The sequence below is a fragment of the Carettochelys insculpta genome, chromosome 3, assembly GCF_033958435.1.
Source record: "Carettochelys insculpta isolate YL-2023 chromosome 3, ASM3395843v1, whole genome shotgun sequence".
NCBI lineage: Eukaryota > Metazoa > Chordata > Testudines > Carettochelyidae > Carettochelys > Carettochelys insculpta.
The window spans coordinates 117,958,185-117,981,831 of record NC_134139.1 but is presented as its reverse complement, the minus strand read 5'-3'; the positions used below and the strand labels follow the sequence as shown (position 1 = coordinate 117,981,831).

The 23,647-nt window shown below is 44.5% G+C and overlaps 1 protein-coding gene across 1 annotated transcript in view; it reads left to right on the top strand.

Annotated features, from left to right (window-relative positions):
• The window catches only part of SLC35F1 (solute carrier family 35 member F1), a 413,157-nt gene that overhangs the window by 331,680 nt on the left and 57,830 nt on the right, over positions 1-23,647 (top strand). Inside the window, exons 3-5 of the mRNA XM_074990684.1 lie at positions 79-206; positions 14,023-14,182; positions 17,311-17,467. Of these exons, the coding sequence (XP_074846785.1) occupies positions 79-206; positions 14,023-14,182; positions 17,311-17,467 (445 nt within the window). The remainder of the gene's footprint in view (positions 1-78; positions 207-14,022; positions 14,183-17,310; positions 17,468-23,647) is intronic.

The window sequence follows — 23,647 nt, the reverse complement described above, 5'->3', positions numbered from 1 at the left end:
AGATCCATTCCTCTGATGAGATGTAGTTTGTAGGTATATTTCTAATTTGTTTGTTTGTTTGTTTATCTACTGACACAGGAGAAGAAAACTTGCTGGCAATTTTGAAACGGAGATGGTGGAAGTACATGATCCTGGGAATAGTAGATATAGAAGCCAATTACCTGGTAGTCAAAGCTTACCAATATACTACTCTTAGTAGTGTACAGGTAAGTACGGAGATGGTTTCCTCTCTCAGGGTTTGATTCTACACCAAGTCAATGGTAAAGCTCCCATTTACTGCAACAGGCAGGATCAGGTTCCTTCCTTGACTTCCCCTTTATGATGTGTCTCACTCATAAAATGGTGTGTCTCATTTTCCTCTTTAGCTAATTTTGATATTGGCTATTCTGCAAGCTGTGGGAAAAGAAATTATTGTGTAAGGCTATGTCTACACTGCCAAGCTATTTTGGGATACCGCATCTATGAAATGTGCCTGTTATTTCAAAATATTTTTTGAGCTATTTTGGCATCCCTGTACACCTCATTTCAGGAGGAGGAAGGGATGCCTCAAAAAAGAGCAGCCTTTTTTTTTAAATAAACTTGAAATCGGATATGCAGTTTGCATAGTGCAAACTGCATATCTTATTTCGAGTTTAAGGCGCAGCGTAGCTGTAGCCTAAGTTACACATTCTTGCATATTTTGCTTGGTCTTTAAATAATAGATTTTAAAGGGTAAATACACATTTGTGTAGACTCAGTTTTCAACTGGAAAATTACAAGCCTCTATTTTGCTTCTATCAATCAAGCAGTCAAGTGAATATCTTTCAGGCCTCATTTGCCATCTCCAAAAATCAGCAAAACCACACAGTCCTTCCCCCTACAGTGATCGGAACAGGGTTAGGGCTAGGGTTAACCTTTAGCCTTTGAATTTTAAAGACTTAGGATTTTTTCCATTGTAGTGGAGAGAAAGTAGAAAGAAATTCATAATGAAAAATATATCTCTGGACATGGCTACACAAATTGATTTTGGTCATTCAGACATAAACATACTTCCACTCTATGTAATCTCTAAATATTATGGTAGCTTTATATATTCTGACCTTATTTACACCTTACTTGCCTAAATTTTGCTATGCAGACAGTAATATAAATAAGCCGAAGTGAATGTCCTGAAAAAGCAGAGGTAATTAAGAACATAACTCTTCCACAGTTAAGTGAGCAGTCTTGGGAGAAAAACAGAATTGTGCCTGAATATGAAGCAAGATTGGTGAAAATGTCAGAGTGTTAAGGGTTACACCCAACATTTGAAATCAGTGTGAGCAACTACAAGTATATCTCTGGCCAGAATTTGGCTGTCAGACTTATTTGAAACACAAATACATATTTAAAATTGTCTGTAGCAGCTTTTCAAAAGAAATTACTGAGAACTTAACAATGGCCCTTCACACCACACATTACACGCATAACTCTGCTAATTTATACCTGGTGGAATGGGAAAAATCTATTGTAATAAAATCAAAATTAACACTACTACTTTTTTCAAGATCTCCTTGGGCAAGCTTCTACATTCCTTACACAGGTGGGCACACAACCCCCATATCTGGGAACTCATTTATTTGAAAAGGAGAAAGATTATTCTCTTCAGAGCATCTTCTATGAGATGCTACCAGCCATTAACACACAGTGGGACATGTTCAGTCCTTTTCAGAAATAGTCCTGAGAAACCTGGGGCCAGACTTTCAGCTGGTGCACATCAGCATAGTTTCATGACAAACCATTGGAACTATGCTGACGTGCAGCCGCTGAAAATCCAGGCCTTTGTGTTTAATAAAGATCTGATGCTGGGCAGATTTTGTACTTAGTTTTCTCTGATGTACAGAGAGTAAGTGCATTGTAACACTTACATTTTAACAGCTTGACAATGACACTTCAGTGAAAGAGAGATCTTTTACTTTTTTATAGCAGTGGTACATGGACCATTTCAATAGAAAATAAGTTTTACAACATACATCCTCTCTCACATGGAGTCGGTGCTCCATCATGCAGAACCAGTGCTTTGGGGAAAGAAACAGTAGGCAATTCCCAGCGAAAACCCAAAGCTTACCTAGAAAACCAATAATAAAAATGGTTTAGTTTGTTGTAATAAAAATTAATGAAACCAATTTGTTGTTTTAGTTTCACTTTATGTCTCCAAACCTTCAGTCTGCAACTCCAAATAGCATGATGCTCTTTAGGACTAACAGATTTTTCCAGAAGGAAAAGGAACTCAATCTTGTTTCTATACATATTATTCAACAGTATCTGCAAGAGGGACGTAAGATGCTTCCCCTCTTTTGTCACTGCCCCACATCCACACATCCCTTAAAACATCTCCTTGCAGACTTTGGGTTCTTTTGGGTTAGAATAGAAGTGGGTTTCTAGAGATATTTTTCAGCTACCTTTCATAAAATCTCGTCAGAACTGCCAGTTGTTCAAGCTAATGTGGTTACACTAGCATAAACGAGAGCAGAGTGTAGGCAATCTAATTAACTTCTGGATGTGCTTCTGATTAAATATTTCAAAGTTCTTCCACAGTTCCTGTCTGATAGTGTGTTGTTCAGTTCCCTTGGCTCCCCAAGGCTCTATCATGAAAGGAAAACAATGCAACATTTTGTTTAGATCCACAATAGTCTCTTCTTTAATAATGTAAGTGTCAGGGGACTCACATTGTAGAACAGGTTGAGTATAACAACTTGGTTTAAAGCCACTCTGAAATTCATGCTTTACATGTCAGGACATAAACAGATTTATCCAGCATAGCAGCATTTCCATTGTGCATCCCGGCATCTTGACAATGTGGCATAATGGTCATAATGTCTGTCTGGTCCTCTTCTGGTTTCAGTCTGTCCTTTAAAAAACAACAAGAAGTCTTGTGGCACCTTATAGACTAACAGATTTTTGGGAGCATAAACTTTCGTGGGCAAAGACCCACTTCATCAGATCCATTGCCCAATGCAACTGACAAAGTGGGCCTTTGCCCACCAAAGCTTGTGCTCCAAATAATCTGTTGGTCTATAAGGTGCCACAGGACTTCTTGTTTTCGCAAATACAGACTAACACGGCTACCCCTCTGATATAAGTCTTTCTTTTGTGTATGTACATTATGGCCCCTGAGGCATGGTGTGAGGGTAGCAGGTATTACCCTGCAGAAAAACACTTCCTTTCCATTTGACATATCTCATAACATTCTGTCATTTAAAAATTTCCACAGCTGCCAGCCTGGTTTAGAGCAAATTCACCCAAATGACTATGAACTTTTAAAATATTTTCTAGTTTGCTTGTAATAGATTAAGCTCCACTGAGTGATAGAGTTCTCTCACATTTCATTTGTAGCAGGTGTGTACAGTGCATCTAGTATTCGTGTGTAGATTAGAACCAGCTCCTGTCGGGCTAACTTTATGATTATGCACGTAACTTTTCGGGCTGTATAGGGTGTGTTGCTTTCCCAATTTCTCCTTGCTGTTTTTACGTATCACTGGTTTAGGTCTATGGTAGGTTTAATAGTTATTCAGGAGATGTTTTAAGTACGGTTAGAGAGACCACTTTCCACTTCAGAAAAAATTCTTTCCCCCAAGGTAATAAGAAATTCTGAATTGTTTTTATTTAGGTCTAGACTCAGAACTCCCGTAAAATATATTGTTTTAAACTTCTTTTCCCTAGTACTAGATTTAGAAGATATTGCATCATGCTCATCTTACCAGCGCTATAAAGTTTTCTGTTAAACGTGTTGTGTGATATAAACATACCCACCTTTGCCGTCCAGCTGGGTTCTTCCCCATTGTATCAAACAGCATATGAATCATAGAACATTAGGACTGGAAGGGACCTCGAGAGGCCATCAAGTCCAGCCCCCTGCCCCAATGCAATATGAGACAGATTCCACTTCCCCTCCCGCTTTACTCACACGTGGTAGTATTTTTTTTCTGCAAGTAGCGCCCTTCATTTCAACTGAGATTTCTTGCAGATCTTGTTGTAGAGTAAGGGGGCTGGCTATGTTTTGTTAGATGAAATACCCTGGTTGGCCTTGTAATAACATCCCACTTTCTTCATATGGTGGAGCAGTCAATTTCTTTAAACATTTAAATGCTCCGTGATGCTGCCAGGAAACAAACAGTGAATACATGGGTGCTGAACACTTGAAAATCTGGCTTTGAGCTCATTAGCTATTTGGGGCCAGATTTTCTAAAGACTGAGACTCTCATTCATTTCCAAACTCTCTGGGCTCTGCTCCTTTGTGGAAAACACACATTTTTTTGGCAAAACATCCTAGCAAAAACAACTCTAACCACTAGAATACTGAATCTTTTTTTGGTTTGCCTGTGTCTACACTACAGCATAAAGTCAATTTTAGGGCACATAGCTCAATTTTACAATGTGACTGTCTTCACTGCAAATACCATTAGGTCAATTTTAAGGGGCGCTAAGGTTGACTTTCTCACCTGGACCGTCTCTGGAGGTGAAACATCAAATTCGAATTTAAAAGGTCGAATTAATGATAGAGTGGGAACAGTGTTACTTTAAATCAATTTTATTGGCCTCCAGAGGTATCTCACAATGCCCTGAGTGTATCCATTCTGGCCACTTTCACCTGTGCTGCTCTCCAGGTATGCAGAAAGTAACAGGAAGCCCGGCAATTTGAATTCATTTTCTTTCTGTTCAGCGTGGCGATCGCATCTAGCCGTGATTTCCCAGGGTCGCAAAAGAGCCCCAGCATGGACCCATCAGGAGATCCAGAATCTCATTTGTGTGTGTCTGGATGAATCTGTGCTGAGTAAACACCGGGGCACTCATCAGTGCTGGGTGAAAATCAAGCCCCCTACATGTGGCTGCCGGCCTGTGCGGACCATGCCTGCAGACAGCAACATGCCCTGCCCTCCATGGGGTTTCAGTGCTTAAGAAGGCTTCTTCCCTGCCCAGGATTTAGCAGGAGAGACCAGGAAACTTGTTTTCTCTACTTCACATTTTATGGGGCTGCCCCCAACTCCAAGCCTCCATGCGGCAGTTACATTTTTAAGTGGTCACTGCTGGGACTGTGCTTCGTTCTGTCCCTTTTTAAAGAACAGTGACTATTGAAAATAACCTCGTTACCGAATGTATTTCACCTCCTTTGGGCAGTTCTGGGAGCACCCAGCTGACTGAACCATTTCAACAGGTTGTTCAACTTGTTTTCTCTACTTCACATTTGTACTAGGCAGGCTGCCTACTCACTCCCCAAGGCAGCATGTGGCTGATGGGCTAGCCCCCTGCCCCCATCACATGCCTAGGCCGTGCCCCCAGCACAATGCAGCTAGCAGGCTAAACCCCTCCCCCCACCACGTGGCTAACTCCTGCCTCACCAGACCATGTGGTGGCTGGGCAATGTAAAACATGCCTGTAGACAGCACCATGTCCTGTCCTGTACTGGGCTTCACTGCCTGAGAGGGCTTACCCTTCTGGTTCCCTCCAAGGGCTTTCACCTCCTTTGGGCAGTTCTGGGAGCACGCTACTGGTACCATACAGCCAATCATACAGCCTGGTTCAAGGATCATTGGGACGGCAGCAGAATGTGACTGGGGGACATACAGAGTACTCTACCTTCCTAAATTGTGTGGTTCAAGGTAGGATTTCCTATGAACAAATGGAGCTTGTGGGCTCTCTCTCTCCCTTCCCTCTCACACACGGGCAGTTGCCAGGGCTTCTTTACCAGAAGAGGCAAGAGAATCCCTTAATTCTTTCCTCAACTTTTCTATCTTTTAATGCTTCCTTAACTCTTTCTTCTCTTCCTGAGCCACTACTACTTCTGACGGGGTCACGGCTCCTTCCAGCAGCCACTAGACACCGGTGCCCTCTGGGATACTTCCCTTCTCTTCTATTCAGTCTTGGGGATTCATAATGAGTCTGGAGCTACTACTACTAATGGTCTCCTCACCTCCAATTGGATACATCAACGTGATAGCCTCCCTAGAGCATTCTTCACTTCTACGTTGTGACAACTCACAAATTTCTCTCCCTCCCCTTCCAACCTGGCTCCTTCAGCCTCTCTTTCTCTCTCCCCACTTGCATTTAATGTCCATGTAAAGTCTTGTGTAAAACCTCGTTTGTAAAAGCTGTCTCCTTCAGTAATGGGGGTGGCTCAAACAAGTTCTCTCATAAGGGAAAGCGACTTATGAAAAATGGCCATTTGTTTTTAACAGCAGGTGGGGAATTAGCACAATGCAGTTTGGGAAGAAGACATCACACACCCACAACCACTTGTGGGCCATTTTTTTCCCCATAAAACACCAGTCCAAAAAAGAACAAAAAATGGAATGCAGTGGGGCTGAAGGAACTGTGGAATAGATGCCCACAATGCACTGCTGCAACAACTGAACTTTGGCAATTTATTGTGTAGTGTAGACACAGCCTTTTTCTTTGGTCCAATGACATATGAGTATGTATCCACAATGGAACAGTCATAGGGTGAGAGAGAGACAGACAATGACTGCGTAGCTCCCGTTTCTGAACCAATAAGCAGAGATAGATGCCTCCCTGCAGCTGTGTGGGTGTTCATCTCCAAAAGAGGCACAGGGCTTAGGACACTTCTTTCCTCAGCATCTCCTGCAAGCTATGCTAGGTGGCTCCCTGCCTACTGTGCTGACTTTTGTACATTGCATTTGTAAGCACCTCTCTCCCCATTCATTGTATAAAGAATCTGGATGTCTAACTCCGCTTTGTGAATCATACTTTTGTTTCTGCGATTCTTCCAGGAACCTCAACATTAGGTTCTATGACACTCTGGGTTGCAATGCGTAAATCACCCATAAAGCCTGATACCAATGTCATTAAGTCAGTAGCAAAACTTTGATATCAGTAGTTCAGGGTCTGACCTATAAATTATTAACTAAAAACCAGCAAGCCCAGCAGTTTTAAATACAGTATAGCCACATCAATTAGCATATAGTCAATGCATGTGATATGCCTTATATTGCATATTTTAGATGAATTATGCTGATTTTACCTCTGTAATTAGAGGGCAGAACATATGGTGATTAACTAATTTTTCGTGTGATTAGTGCATGTTGCCAAGCCATTGTTCAGGTTATTTTTGCATGGAGAGAGGGAGTGCTAATGGCATTTTCTGTTCCTTTTTTCCTCCCCCTACATGGTAAAAGAGGAAAATGAACATAACTCCTGACTCCTGCAGATCAAATGCACTGTGAAGCTGTGTTTTGTTCACTCCCTGGCTCTTTTTGTTGTTCAATTAATTGCAAAAGAGAATGAGCAAATTATGTTGATTATACCAAACAGTTTTCACACAGTCATTGCACCTCCCTAAAATTTCCATCTTTCCTGTCATAATTTGTCATTATAACATATATCATTATGAGTGGTTTACTCACAGAACGGTTGTTTACTCCAATCATTAAGAAAATCACAAACATCTCTAAAAGCACAATTATACTTTTTCTCTATGTAAAGTTTTTATTGTGTTAAGATGATTTATGTCTCACTCTGGTTTCAGTTATGTTATGTCATGTACAATTAATAAATAATGCTCAGTCATTATATAGCATTTCGACTGATTACAGTATATCCCATTTAGTATAATTTTCTACATTTTTATCTCTGTCTTGGGAGCGAAATGTATTTATATTATCAAAATTAATCCAAAGGGACACATTATCCTCATACTTTTAAAAAAATGATTATCTTGAAACATAAAAAATTGGTCCTGGGTTGATATTTGACAAACATTTGCTAATTTTTCCTTTTCCAGCATGCAGCTGATTTTTATAATATTTTTAAATATGCATAGAGTGAGAAAAAAGAATTTAAAACGTTATAAAGAAGCTACTGTCTGTATCATATTTTCAAGGTACAGTAACCCAATTCTACCCATACCCATTTTTAAAAAACCAGACAGGTTACCAAATATCATCAAATAAAACTTTTCTTTTTGTAACAGGAACTTGGCAAACTATGGTGTACTCCATTTAAAGATTCCTTGAAGAGGATGCTGAGGTAGAGGACAGGGTCAATTTACTTAGGCCTGGTCTACACAAGGGCAGAAGGTTTGTCCCAGATATGCAATTCTAGCTATGCCATTAGCATACTTAGAATAGACATATCAGGATTGACTTTGTTCTCTGATGTAGATCAGGACTCTTTGGACTTGTGCCAATATCCCTTACTCCATGCAATAAGCATGGAGTACCAGGGTTGACAGCCAAGCCCAGAGAGATTGATTTTGCCCCACCTTCACAGACACGGCAAAATTGAACTCTGGAGCATTGATCGCAGTGCGTCTAACACGCCATAAGTATAGACATACCCTTAGACCTTGCTGTCTCCTTTTGGGGATTCCTCTAGTGATAATTCTGGTTAAACCTTTTTGGGAGACATTGTACCAGATAAAACAATTCACTGACCTGGTTGAGTGTGGAAATTCTTATATTCATGTATTAATATGCCAGACAAAACTTTGCTTGAGGGGTTGATGATTAAAAGACATTGCATTGCCTCCAAGCCAGGGCTGATAACAGACATCTGAGAGACTCTTCCCCCCTTACGAACGATAACATTTCAACAGTTACTATATTTTATCAGATTTCTGAATGGTAAACATATACCCCCTTGCTAACAGTGACATCTGTTCCCTGATCTGTGCAGGCACAGCATGCTTTCATGGATGTAACTGGAATAAATTGTAAACTTCTGGGAAAGGGAAGAGAGAAGCTTTAAAATTAGGGTCACTAATGTGCTGATCTGTATCAATATCACAAGGGAAAAGTGCTGGTCAGCAAACTTCCAGTGGAGAACAAGAAACAGCTGAGCCCATCCTTTCTTTCCAAACATACATTGAATTTTCTTCCAATTACACACTCCCTTCCTTGTGTTAGGGTGCCTCATTAGCACTGCCCTCCAGCAAATCCTGTGGTGAGAGAGCTTCCCCTCACAGCTGCCACCTGTCAGTGACTGGCCCTGAGGTACTGCAGAGCAGTAGCAGTAAGCACTAAGATTCAGTGTAAAGGGGGTTTTTCTGCCTCCAGCTCCTCTCTTCTAATTGGCAGTTCCCCTTTGCTCATTTCTGATGTGACAGATCAGGAAATGCCTGTTCTCTTGTGTAAATCTGAATCCTCATGGCACATGGTATTTAAAGAAGCAGCTGCACCTTCTTCTAAGCTTGCTTTCTATTTTGAAATGGTTAGTAGGGAGATCAATAAAATCCTTCAGTGTCAGTCACACAATGGTTTGAATTGTTAAGCTCATGCTAGTGCTACTGTTCATCCTAGTACATGAATTCAGAAGCATAATACAAATAACAATTGCTGCCAAGCAATGAAAACGTATGTGGCATTTTATTTTACGGTTTAGTCAAAGTTTTAGGCTGAAATTCTGTCCGGTTGTGGTTGGGTATTATACTTAACATAAGTTTATAACAGAATTTGTAATTCTGCTCGTCTCCTCCCAAGTATTTTGAGGAGCACTTTGAGCCATATTTCCTTGGAGAACTATATCCCACTTCTGAGGGTTTCTTTTTCAAATTGCTTCCTGAATAGAAAGTCTTTGGAAGTAATGCTGTTGTATTGCATGCTCTTGTTTCTTTGACTAGACCTTAGAGAATATTGTTTATCTAAACTAAAAAAATGACTGACTTCCTTTCAAAGTGAGGGACCAGTAGATGTGCTGAATCTACCTTCTGTAATATAAGAAAGCATTTTTAGTCACTGAAAATCTTTGAAAACTATTGGCGATTCCTTTCCCAGTCAGAAATTATATTTTGCTAATTCCTTGAAATGGCAGCTGAAGTTTAATGGGCAATAGTCGTCATTCGGTAATATTTGTAAGTGTAATGGTTACCAACATTAAGAGAATAGAATGCAGACTCATACAAATGCAAGACACTGATCTTCGTTCCTAAGCTAATCACTTTGCTTTTCCAGGTCTTATCCATTGCCTTCAAACTCGCTCTTGCTTTCGCTATTCTAGTCACTATTTCCTTCTTACAGTCTAGATCATACATTATGTTGCTCCACAGATATGTGAACTTCTCTACATTATCTAGTTCAATACCATCCACACTGATCTTCCTTCCTATTTCCTTATCTCCAAATACCATTGTTTTTGTTTTATCAATGTTCATAATCAGTCCATACTGCTTTTCTTCTTCGTTTAGCACCTGCACCGTTTTTGCTCTCTTCTTCTCATCTTCCTCAATGATAACTATATCATCCGCGAACCTCAAGTTGTTATTCTTTTCCCGTACACAGATATCCCTTCTACCTCTTCTTTGATCTTGTCCATTGCTCTCTCCAGATGCATGATGAAGACACTTGGTGATACTGGATCTCCTTGTTTCGTACCTCTACTTGTTTTAAACCAACTTCCCAACTCCCCACATATTCTCACCAGTGCCTCTGCATTGTCACTGATATCCTTCAACAACCTGATCAGTCTGCTCTCCACTCCGAATGACTCCAACACTGCCCAAGTCACTTTCTGATCTGTACTGTCAAATGCCTTTTGAAAATCAACAATGCAAGCGAACACATTCTTGCTCTTTCGCCGAGCTTTCTCCGCTATCAGTCTTAGTGCCCATATCTGCTGTATGGTACTTCTGTCTTTTCTGAACCCCGCTTGCTCTTCTGCTATATGTTCTTCTATCTGCAATCTTAGCCTCTCAGTCAGTATCATCATCAGCACCTTACCTCGATGACTTGTTAGGGCAATTGTTCTGTAGCTCTTGCACTCCAATGTACTTCCTTTCTTGTGTATTGTCACTAGCACAGATCTTGTCCACTCCTTAGGTGCCTTCCATTCTTTCCATGTTATATTACATAGTCGGTGTATTTCCTGAATCATACTTTCTCCACCATATTTGATCATCTCTCCTGTGATCTTATCATTTCCACGGCTCTTGTTCTTTAGTCGTTTCACTGCTTTTTATACTTCCTCCTTCGGAATATCAGTCTCGCTCTCGATGGCCAGTGAAGATATCTCTTTCAGTTCTTTAATCAGTCTCTCTGAGACACTCAGATCCAACTGTGCTTTGTAGAGATCGGTGCAATATCTCGTCCATTGCTGCACAATCTTCTCCCTGTTCATGAGGACTTCTTCATTCTCATCTTTGATCGCCATCTGCTCTGGTTGCCATTTCCTGTTAATATTCCTAATCGTCTAATACACCTCCCTGGTCTTACATGTGCCATAATACCTCTCTCTGTCTTCACATTGTTCCTGTAACCATTTCTCCTTATCCCTTCTGGCTGCTTTCCTTACCTCGTTGCATTTCATCCTATACTGCTGTTCCGCCATCTTGGAAACATCTCTTCTGATCTTCAGTGCTCTCTTCTCTTGAACCAACTTTAGTGTCTCCTGAGTAATTCACTTCATATTGATCTCCTCTTCTTCTAGAACAGTCTGCTCAATTGTCTCATATCATGGTGGCTATCCCTGCGACTCTCTTATCTAGGTCTTCCTCTGTGGCAATATTCTTAATCTTCTCTTTGAGCGCTGCTCTGTATGAATTCCTTGTTTCTTCCTCACCTAGGCTCGCCACGTCTCCTCTTTTCTTAAACTGTGTCTTACACTTTATTTTGAGTTATATCTTGATGTTTGTGGTCAATAGGCTGTGGTCCGAGTCTATTTCCACTCCTTGGAAAGTTTAGCACTGCTGTACTGATGTTGCACGTCTTCTTCTTATCAAAATTGTATCTGTCACATTCTTGGACTTCCAATCATTTATTGCCATGTCCACTTCCTACAGTCCTTTTGTTGGAATCTTGTGTTGCAGATTACCGTCGTGTGCTGTGTAGCAAACTCCAGTTGTTTCTCACCATGTTCGTTTCTTTCTCCATATCCAAACCTTCCCATGACTCTCTCCCAAGCTTTTTTATCTGTTCCAACCTTTGCGTTCCAATCACCTCCAATCATCAACTCATTTTTCTTCAGTGTCTCCTCCACTATCTTTGTCAAGTCTTTATAGAGCAGCCCAATCTCTTCCTCCGTACTGTCCGACATGGGTGTATACACCTGAATGACTGAGATGTTGAACGGTTTTGCTTTGAATCTTGCTACCATCATTCTTGCACTCACCGGTTTGTATCCTAATAATGCTCTTCTAGCTGTTTTTCTAAGAAGGAATCCGACTCCTGCTTCATGCTTCATTTCATTTCCTGACCAAATGACTTTGCAATTGCACATCTCTCCTGATGCCGTCCAATGCATCTCTGCCAGTCCAAATATATTGCATCAGTATCTCTCCATCTCCTTCCGAAGCAGCTCTAATTTTCCAGTTGCCAACAGTGTTTGGACGTTCCATGTTCCAATTGATAGCATATGTGTTAGCTGTAATTTTCTTTCAGTAGCCAACTTATTGACCCAACCCCAATTGCTCAGTTGGTGTCGCGGACCTCTTTATCCGGGTGACATCTGAGCTGGCATCTTTTATTATTTAGTCATACTGGCATCAGATTTCATTCGTATTGTCGTTTCATGGTCAGCGCTTCGACACTCATCTGACCAACCCTCCTCCTTCATCCAGGCTTGGGACTGGCATGGAGCTCATAGAAGCTTCAAGGTGAAGTGATACACTAGAGCCCTTAGTAATAAATTCCTTTAAAGACAAATTAAATAGTGAGATACCTTACCAACCATATAACTTGCAAGCAAACACTCAGTGGGAAGTTATGAAAGACAGAAAGTGGAATTCAGCACCAACTCCTTTGAAGTTTAATGGCACCTGCGCCAGACTTTGCTTCATATCTTTCAAATCCTTTGTTTATGTGTACACTTGAAAGTTGTATCACCATTACTGCATTGGCTCAGAGGTAGGTTAAAACCATACCTCACGTCAATGTAGCAAGGCTTCCATAAGCATAGCTAACATTTTTTAAGAGTAGTGTTCCTACACTGCTGGGGGTTGCGGGGACTTTTATAAGTGTAGAAACTAAGAACCCTAACCCATAAGCTCCATAATGTAAACGCACCTTTCCCCATGATAGTTGTTGCTGGAATTTTAATTATTGTTCCAAAAATAAACAGCTATCCCAGTGCTGTGAAACAGGTAACAGTTTTCATAATGTAGGTAAGGGCTAGGAGTGAATCAATAAAACCTACAATATTGACATTCATTAATGTTAGTATTATTTGGTGATGATGCAGCATCATTGAATCATTTTACGAATTAACTGTACTGTGAATCACTGTTTTTATGGAAGCAGAAATCCTAGCACATAAGTCTGAAAACCAGTTTCAAGTGAAGTCTGTTATACTTTCTCCTAAAAACTGTCAAAAGCATCTAAGGGACTTTGAAGATAAAGTCCCATTTTCAAAAGTTAATTGAGCAGTACGGAATTTAAGTTTCTTCATAAATTATGTGAGTAAGGCACAGATTTTCAATTGGATTGTTTTCAATGGGAGTTAAATATCTAAATCCCTTTGAAATTCAGGGTGTAAATCACTCTTGAAAATGGGGCTTGGACTCCTAAGTTTTTTTTACGTACTTTCAAATATTTTGCCCAAAGCCCTTGGCTCTAAATGGCATGCAAGTAGCTCTTTTAAAAATGTTTGATCTGATTTTCTTAGCTGGTAGGTCTCAGAAAATCAGACAATTAATGATTAATTCTTACTTGATCCCTTTGACTCCAATGTAGATTTTATGGATGAGAAAACTGAAATACAAAATGGTCAGGTTATTTTCCTTCTTCAAAAAAAATCAGAGCTAGATTTTTCAAGTGCTCATCATCCATTATAAGGGACAGATTTTCAAAAGTGCTCAGCTCTCACTGTGACAGTTGCGACCAGATTTGCAAAATGTGGCCCAAATCTGGGATGATGAACGCTGCCAACAATCTGACCTCAGATGATCTAATGAAGGTCACATGATGAATCAGTGTCACAGTGCAGAATTTCTGCTTCCTGTCTTGCGTTTAAACCGCTAGATCACAAAGCCCTCTGTTCCACTCCTTGATTCATTAGTAGGTTAATGCTTTTAGAGTAATCTGTGCAGCAATGCTTTTTTGTTGTTCTCCTCCTCCTTGACAGCTCCTAGATTGTTTTGTTATCCCAGTGGTGATATTACTGTCCTGGTTCTTCCTGCTGGTCCGATACAAGGCAGTTCATTTCATTGGAATTGTGGTCTGCATTCTGGGCATGGGCTGTATGGCTGGAGCAGACGTCCTTGTTGGGAGACAACAAGGAGCAGGTGAGTCTTTGGATACCTTTGTGTGACTGGTTTTTCATTCAGGGAAAGCTATTTAACACGGATGATATCTGAGAGGGTAAGAAAGGGGAAAAGATGGGAAAGGCCCCAAGATATCATGTGTGTATTTAGCGTGTTTCTGAGTTTTCAGCCATCTCCATGGCTCAACAGCCATTCATTGAGGGAAGGGGCCAAAGAAGAAAATGGCAGTTTTTATGTGTAAAACTTGATTTTGGATTGTACAATTAATGTGTTTAGCCACAATAAAATCACACTGATGGACAGTATGGAAGGGGCTACATTTTATTAATCAATATTATCTGTCTAACTGATTTTTCTAGTGCCAGCCCAAGTTCTTTTCAAAATTGTCACTTGGGTGCCATTCAGAGAAGCAGAGAAACTGACCAGAGCCAAGGCTGCCCACCCTTAGAGAAGTGGGGAAACTGACCAGTGCTGCGGGGCTGGTCAGTTTCCTGGCTCCCCCCAGTAGTGCAAATTTTGACTTATGTGGGGTTGCGCAAGAACACAACCCCCACAGAAGTCAGGGGTCTAATGTACAAATGCCAATGTAACCTTAACTTTGGCCTCTTCTGGCTCTTGAACGTAGGCAACTCTGAAGTTTTCTGAATATAGCTTTATCTTCGTATACAACTTTTCACAATGCAGTGATTAATTGGTGATTGATGGGGTAGAGCAGATCCGCTGTTTTGTAACTGACACGGAGATGCTTACTGGGTATAAAGATGAAGTGAAAGTCTTGAGGACAAGGAAAGAGAAAGTGATAGGATGACACATGCTGGCACTGTCTTCATAAACCTGCTCAGTGATTGATCTGCAGTATCTTGTGAAGTGTGGTTTTTCCTGCACTTAGATTTGTATTCAGAGAGCTGACTTGAAAATCCCTGTGCATTATTCTCAGTTCAAAATTCAGTACGAATAGTTTAGAATGAAAATGGCATCCAACTAACAATTTTTGAAAAGGTACCAGCTCCCCACCACTCAGAGTCACATTAACCCAAGATACACACAACTCAAGTGTGTGCATCTCAGGGTCTACCGTATAACATGTTGTAATTTTTATTTACAAGATTGTAGTCTCTTTTTCAGTTAATGTATTACAATATTATACAGTGCTTCTGCATCCTTACAGAAACACCTTTAGGCTATGCCTACATGAGAGGGGTTTTTTTCCAGGAAAACTGGGCTTCTGTCAGAAAAACATGCGGGGCATCTACACGCAAAATGTGCTTTGTCAACAATCTGTTGAGAAAACTCAACGCATCCATCAGCAGCATTATGCCCCTCTGCATTCAGGTATAATGCCTTTCTTGACAGTTTCCTGTTGGCAAAACAGCCATGTAGATGCTCTGGGCCCGTTTTTTTTTCCCACAGACAGGGCTTCCAGTTCTCCAGGCAACCCTGTTTTCAGAGCTTCTGGTCAGCCATTCGGTCAAGAGAATGCCAAGCAGTCTGGCTGCTCTCTTTTGGCAGAGTAAATTGCTCTATCAATCTGCTTTTATATGTAGATGCAATCTATCAGTAGAAGTTTTGCCGGGACATCCCTTCCGACAGTCACTTCTGTCGACAGATGCTTCTCCTATAGCCGTAGCCACAGTGTCTAGCAATTGTGGTGGGAGTCTGGGTTTTTTTTTTTACTTAAGCAGTTGTCATTGTCATAATTGCCTAGTATATCTTTAATGACTCAAGAGTTGTTTCTCAAGAAATATTCCTCAACTGCTGTACTATTAGAATAGGCAGTTCTGAAAACAGTTAAATGCTTTACAAAATAGGAGAAAGTTTGCCAGAATTTCAGTTGTAATCCGAACCCCATTGAAATGTCTGGCAAAATACCCATTGACTCCAGCAAGGGGCAAAGGAAACATCCTGGCTACCAATTCACTTGCTCCTTACTGCGTAGATGAGCTGTGGCTCACTGGGAACTTTCAGGGCTGTGGACGAGGGTGCAGAGAGCATGCAGAGATTCAGGGAACACTGAGGCAGCTGTGAGGAATGGCGGGGAGCGGGGAGGATGATACACAAAAAGGAGTCTGTCCAGTGGAGTTCCAATCTCCTCTGGAAGTTATTGAAAGACCTACCACTGAGGTAAAGGAGACTAGAAATGCGGGATCTACCCTTGGCTCCTTAGCAAGTGTGCGGCTATGGAGATTGCTTCTCAGGAGACTTGGAGACAAAAAGGAGAGTAAGCTCAGAGACATAGCCGTGTTGGTGTGCATCTTGACAAAACAAAAAAGCAGTCCTGTAGCACCTTAAAGACCAACAAAATAATTTATTAGGTGATGAGCTTTTGTGAGACAGACCCACTTCGTCAGCTCTCGAGAACCCTAATAACTTCAGCAGATTTTTCAGCTTTTATTTCATTTTTTCCATCTTTCTTCTACATTCTCTTTGTCTCATTTACAGGTTATTAGGATCCTAAAGTTCTCATTGTGCCAGTTTACTTTCATCAGAATCTCCAGGTCTGAGGAAGTGGGTTTGCCCCATGAAAGCTTATCACACAATAAATTATTTTGTCAGGCTTTAAAGTGCTACAAGACTGCTTTTTGTAGTTTGAATTAATTGGGATTCATCATATACTTGATGTTAATCACACTCATAAATCTTTTCAGTATTAGTGCCTAAATTTTCTGGAATAGCTGGAAATTGAATATACCTACTTGATAGCTCTCTGCTAAACTAACAATAAAAACCTCTGAGATTTAAGGGGGTTTCTAATGCACACTGGGAACCCCAGTACTTCAGTGGCAATGCACATCACGCAGGTGTGTTTTGCCCCATGTCTGGTATATGAGACATCATTCCGCATATACAAAAAAAGGGAAAGTTATTCTCTGAAATGTACTCTTTTGTTTCTGGAGTTTACAAAGTTACTCCTCCCATTTCATTCACAAAACAACTAAATCTCTGTGTCTCTGCTAGGTTTAATTTGCCTTTTGAATGCAAATGAGTAAACAACAGTATATGTGCATGCAGGTCATTTACACAGATGTGGGCTGTTTAGGGGTGTGCTGTTTTGGTAGGTCTTGAGTCTGGAGGGGGAAGAACTTACAAGAGCTTTAACCAAATGATCATGGTTTTGATGGCTCCTGTGTTTTTTCTGTATTTATTCCTAGGTGAAAATAAGCTGATAGGGGATCTCTTAGTACTAGGTGGAGCAACACTCTATGGCATCTCCAATGTTTGTGAAGAGTACATTGTCCGAAACCTGAGTCGGGTGGAGTTCTTGGGCATGATTGGGCTGTTTGGTTCCTTCTTCAGTGGAATTCAACTGTAAGTGACAGGCTTTTTGGTTTGGGGATATGAAAGCTATTTCACCTGTTGGATTTTTCTTGGTTTCATACTCCTTTCTTCGTAGTCAGGCATTTAGTGTGGAGGGTAGACTGTTAAATTCTGATAAATTCTTGTATGCAAGTCTTTCCTAGGTCAGTTTTAATGTTTCCTGTCCCCTCAGGAAACTTCAGCAATGATCTAAATTTACATTGAGGCACTACAGTGAATTGTATCCTAGAAGTACCAAGTATAAACTGTTAGATGTAAAATAGTATCCACCTCTTCGTTATTTCAAGACAAATGGCAGTTTGGCATCTTGAGCAATATTAGGAATGACACAAACCATATCTCTCCCTGCTTGTGATTTATGTTGATTAAAAAGTCACCTGGAATTGTAAACAGGTGGAAACACTGATTCTGCCAGAAGGTATTTTGGTAACGGTTTTACTCTATGTAAATAATTTATGATATTTAGAAAGCTATGAAAGAAAACACTGACACAGTTACTCTGCAGTGATAACACATAAAGAGGCAAATGTTCAAAATATTGGCTTATGAATTAAAGGCACACTCATTTCACCCACAAAGCCCACATATGTTTGCACAAATGGAAAGTGATGTGCACAAATGTTCAATTTGCACTCCAAATGTGGTCTTTGTAGTGGGAGAGTAGGCTTCAGCTGCTGAAAATGTGTCTGGCAGAGGAGAATATTGCACTAAACCATCCCTAGGTAATAGTGCTTAATTTTATGCAGTTCTGATTATGGCAGTTCCCAAAATAACTTGCACATGTTAATCAAAACTGGCAGTTTTATCTATGTAACTGACCTGCCCAGCCCCCAAGGACAGAGAATGATCAACAATAAATTCATATTAAGCCCTATTAAACAAACTACATTTGTTTAATATGCTGGTTTATTATTTTTATTCATCCATTGTTGCAGCATGGGTGCATGATTTAAGTGCTTTAAATTAATAGCTTGCTGCAGAAATAGATTGGGGGAACTATTATTATTGCTTAGGTATACATTAAGGATGTTAAAGAGCGAGTAATCCGATAACAGAATAACTGTCAACATGTAGAGAAAAAGAGACCAATGACTCTACTTCTTAACCACTGCCACAGAGGCAGAAGGCTGTGGTTTTGTGGACTAGCGAGGAAATGCATTCTCTTTATAGCAGGTAGCATGCATAGAATAAGGCAAGGTAATGCCTGTGGGAGGAGCACATGGTGCTTCAAAGATGCGAGTGAACAAGGTGGTCAGAGCAGGGAGATGAGGGGCTAAGTGGGCACGCATTCTGGAAGTTGATGTGCAGAGAATGAAATCAGGGGACAATGATGAGTGGAAGAATGAGAACCTGGGTTTCAAAACCAGAGAGGAAGTTTGCTGGTGAGGAGATAAATGGTCATGATATAGAATAACTATATGTTAAAGGAGGGACGTACAGCCTGGTGGAATGTTGTTCCACAGAAGGTGATTTACTACCATATACTACTTCTATATTGCCTCTTCCTGATCTGTGGCCTTGAAGCAAAGTTTTTATACTTAATTTCATTTAAAATTTTGCTCACCAGGGTCACCTCATGAGTTGCAGCATCTTGTTTACAAGATAACTCAGGGAGCACAGCCTATGAACAGAGACATACATCTCATGCATACAAAGGCACACATAACTCCACTCCTTTACAGACAAAATTATCTCACTGTTCTAGGCACAGCATTAGATTTAAAATACATCAGTTGCAAGCAAATACAATTTCTTCCTCCTTCCCTTGGATGGATCTCTGCAGACAAGAGTAAGCTAAAAGACTTTAAAATCCCACACCTTTACTATCAAATTAGCTTCCTCTTGCACTAGGTTGTGTAGTAGAAGCTTCTTTTCAATCTGTGATTTATGTTTCCTCACAAGAATGCCCATATTCTAAAGTTAGGCAAATAACTCAATTCAAAGCAGACAAACAAAAAATTCTTGCAAAAGTAAAAAAAAAAAGTGGGCAATGTCCATCACAGAATGGATACTCTCCAGTTTATTGCACCAAATGCAGCATGAGCAGGTAGCATATATGTGTATTTGGTGTAAGCAATGCATGGCTTAAGAGACTCAGTAGCTGCGTCTACACGTGCACGCTACTTCGAAGTAGCGGCGCCAACTTCGAAATAGCGCCCGTCATGGCTACATGTGTTGGGCGCTATTTCGAAGGTAACATCGACGTTAGGCGGCGAGACGTCGGAAGTTGCTAACCCCATGAGGGGATGGGAATAGCGCCCTACTTCAACGTTCAACGTCGAGGTAGGGAACGTGTAGTCGTTGCGCGTCCCGCAACATCGAAATTGCAGGGTCCTCCATGGCGGCCATCAGCTGAGGGGTTGAGAGACGCTCTCTCCAGCCCCTGAGCTCAATGGTGGCCGCGTGGAGCGGCCCCTTAAAGGTCCCCGCCCCCTGCCTTCCTGTACAGGAAGCTGAGAGAGCATGCAGGCATCAGCAGTAACACGCGGCTAGCCTGCACGCTCCTCCGCAGCCACACACACCCCCGCCCGCCGTGATGGCTGCCCGCCAGCCCCCCAGCGACCCAAGGGGACCCCCCCCAAGGGGAGCCAGGGCTAACAGCCCAACAGCCAGGCGGGGAAGCGGTAGTGGGGCCTCTCCTGGACGGAGGCCGAGCTTCGGGACCTGCTGGGGCTCTGGAGCAAGGAGGAGGTGCTCCAGGTAATGGGGAGCAAGAGGCGGAACGCGGATGTGTTCGCTCGGCTGGCCGAGGGCCTGGCCACCCGGGGTCACCCTCCCCGCACTCCAGATCATGTCCGGAGTAAAGTGAAGGAGCTGCGGCAGGGTTACGCCTGGGCCTGGGATGCGGCCAGCCAATCTGGGGCCGCCCCCGTCACTTGCCCCTTTTACAGGGAGCTCAGGGCCATCCTGGGCCCCCGGCACACCTCCTCACCTCCAGCCACTCTTGATACCTCGGCCGAGGAGCCCCAGCAGGCCCCGAAGGTGGAGTCTGCCCCAGAGGCAAGCCCCACCCCGGGGGCCCCCCCAGGAGCCCACCCCTGGGGCACCGGAGGAGGAGGAGGAGGAGAGGGACTCCTCCTCCAGTGACACCAGCCTCCACATCATCCTCCCATCCAGGAGCTCCAGCCGGGCGTCCGCCCCCTGGCTGTCCCCCGACCGTGGGAGTGGACCATCAGGTATGTACCCCCCTGGTGCACACCCCCGGGGTTGAGGGGCGGGGGTAATAGATATGACCAGGGCCCTCCACATGCCCAGATGACCATGGCCCCAAGGACAGCAGTGACATGTCCTCAGAAGAGTGCATCAGCCCCTGCCCCCCCGCAGCACAACAGAGCCATGCCCCATCCCCGGGGCTGGGGGGAGCGGAAGCTCTAGGGCCCCCGGGGGGAGGGGGTGGGACACCCAGCAGCAGCAGCAGCAGCATGTGATGGAGTCGGGGGAGTGCAAATGCGAGACTCAGGCTAGATATGAGAAACAAGCTGAATAGCTCCCAGTGGCTAAGGATGATCCTGGGGCTACAACTGGCAGGTAACACCTCTGCCCTGAACAAAGAGGAGGGAGGAGCCGAGCTGGGTTTGAATCGGGGGTGGCAGTTAGAGGCTAGGGGAAGGGAGAGCTAGAAGGCAGCCAGCCTGAGGAGGGGAAAAGCCACACCCCAGAGGGGCACCCCTCGGGGTCTTCTCCCCAGGACGGGTTGGAAGGACCGTCTCTGACTGCTGTACTCACGCTTCTGGGAGAAACTGGGCATCTGTTGCCTAATAAACCTACTGTTGTACCTGCTGAGTGAGAGTCACTCCTGCCAGCGGACGGGGTGCAGTGCAGGGGGACCCCAGAACCCCATCACAGCAGCATCTCCCCGGGGATGGGGATGGGGAACCTGCAGCAGAGGGGTGGGGGGACAAGGGCCACGGCTCGGGGCCCACACTAACGGCTGTCTCCACTCATCTTCCCCCCTCCTGTGTTCCGCAGCTGCACCATCGGAAGGAGCGGAGAGCGCCGGCAAGGCGTCAGTGGTCCCGGAAAGCCCTCCGGGGCCATCACTCCAGGCCAGCCCCTCGGCGGAGCACCGACCAGCCCCACGGCGGGGAAGATGGTGGACGCAGCACCACCAGCCACCGGCGACGGACCCCCAGCTGCTGGCCCTCCACCGTCGGCAGCTGGAGGTCGCCGAGCAGCGGCTGTGGGTGAAGGAACACCGCCTCCACCTGCAGGAGCGGGCGCTGGCCTGGCACCAGGAGGCATGGGGGGCCTACATGCAGACCCTCAACCGCATCGTGGACTCCCTGGCCCCCCAGGCCGCGCCGGCCGCTGCAGCGCTCGCCCTGCCTGCTCCACCCACTGCTCCAGCCGCTGCGCCATCTGCTGTCGCACCGCCACCCGCCACCGAGGGCCATTCCACCAAGGGGGACCTGGGCCCAGCTGACACTCGCCGGCCATACCTCCCGGTCCGCCTGGCCCCCAGCCAGCCCCGGCTAGGGCTGAGGCTGAGGCGGGGATCCCGGCCGCCCACCCCCAGAGCTGGACTGTAGGGGCGTAGGGCCCAGGACGTGCCCCCCCATTGTATATATGCCCCCCAGTTTATTGTTATTTTGTTGTAAATAGTTTGTATTTGTGACCCATTACTATGCTGATCCTTACCCCCCCATGTAAATAGTTCTCCCCTTCCTTGTCTTCCCCTTTCATGTTATCCCGATTTTTATAATGTATATATATTTATCAGTTAGATTTCCCCTCTACATAGTTTGTCTTGTTCATAATAATAATAATAATAATAATAATAATTAATAACAGTTCCAGTAAAGATGTTTGAGTTGACAAACAACTGTCTGCTTTTATTTTTACAAGAAAAGTGGGGGGGGGGTGCTCTTGGGTGCTCTGTGGTGTGGGCGTAGGGGCAGGGAGTGTTGTGGATGATGCGGGGGGTGCAGTGGGGGGCTGCCAGCGATCACCCCGCGGCCTCATCGAACTCGGCCCGCAGGGCCTCCCGGACCCGAGTCCCTTCGGGGTGCACCTGGCGACTGGGGGCAGCGGGTGGCTGCACATCGGCCCTGCCGGCCTCCACAGCCCAGCCCTGAAAGAAGGCCTCCCCCTTGCTCTCCACCGGGTTGTGTAGGGCGCTGCACGTACCCACAATCTGGGGGATGTTGGTGGGGCCCGCATCAAGGCGGTTGAGGAGACACTTCCAGCGCCCTTTGAGGCGGCCAAATGTGCGCTCCACCACCTGGTGCACATGGTTCAGGCGCATGTTGAAGCGCTCCTGGCTGGCAGACAGATGGCCCGTGTACGGCTGCATGAGCCAGGGCCGGAGGGGTTATGCTGCATCCGCGATGACGCAGAGGGGCATGGTGGTGTCCCCCACAGGGATCTCCCACTGGGGGCTGTAGGTCCCCGCCTCCAGCCGGAGGCACAGGCCCGAGTTCCGGAATACCCGGGCGTCGTGGGTGCTGCCAGGCCAGCCCACATAAATGTCCAGGAAACGGCCCCGGCTGTCCACCAAGGCCTGGAGGACCACTGAGTGGTAGCCCTTCCAGTTTATGTAGCGTCCTCCACTGTGTTCCGGGGCGCGGATGGGGATGTGAGTCCCATCCAGAGCCCTGAAGCAATTGGGGAAGCCCAGGGTGGCAAAGCCAGCGATGGCGGCATACGGGTCCCCAAGCCTCACGAGCTTGTGGAGGAGCAGGGCATTGATGGCGCGGACGACCTGCAGGGGAAGCACATGGGAGAGCACCAATGAGGGGTGAGCAGGGTGTGTGTGGCCCTCCGCTGCCAGGGCCCCCCTCCCCTCCCCTCCCCCCGTGGGTCCTTTTACCTCCATGAGGACAGCCCCGACGGTGGCCTTGCCAATGCCAAAATGCTGTCCCACGGATCGGTAGCTGTCTGGAGTGGCCAGCTTCCAGACAGCGATGCCGACCCGTTTCTCGATGCTGAGGGCACGCCGCATGACGGTGTCCTGGTGCCTCAGTGAGGGGGTGAGCCACTGGCATAGCTCCAGAAATGTCTGCCGGCTCATCCGAAAGTTCTGGAGCCAGCGGTCATCGTCCCACACTCCGAGCACCAGCCGCTCCCACCAGTCGGTGCTGGTGGAGTAGCTCCACAGCCGGCGGCGTGTGCGGCGGGGGGGGGGCGGCGGGGTGCTGCAGGGTTGGGGGTTGAGTCCTCCTTCCCTGCGGG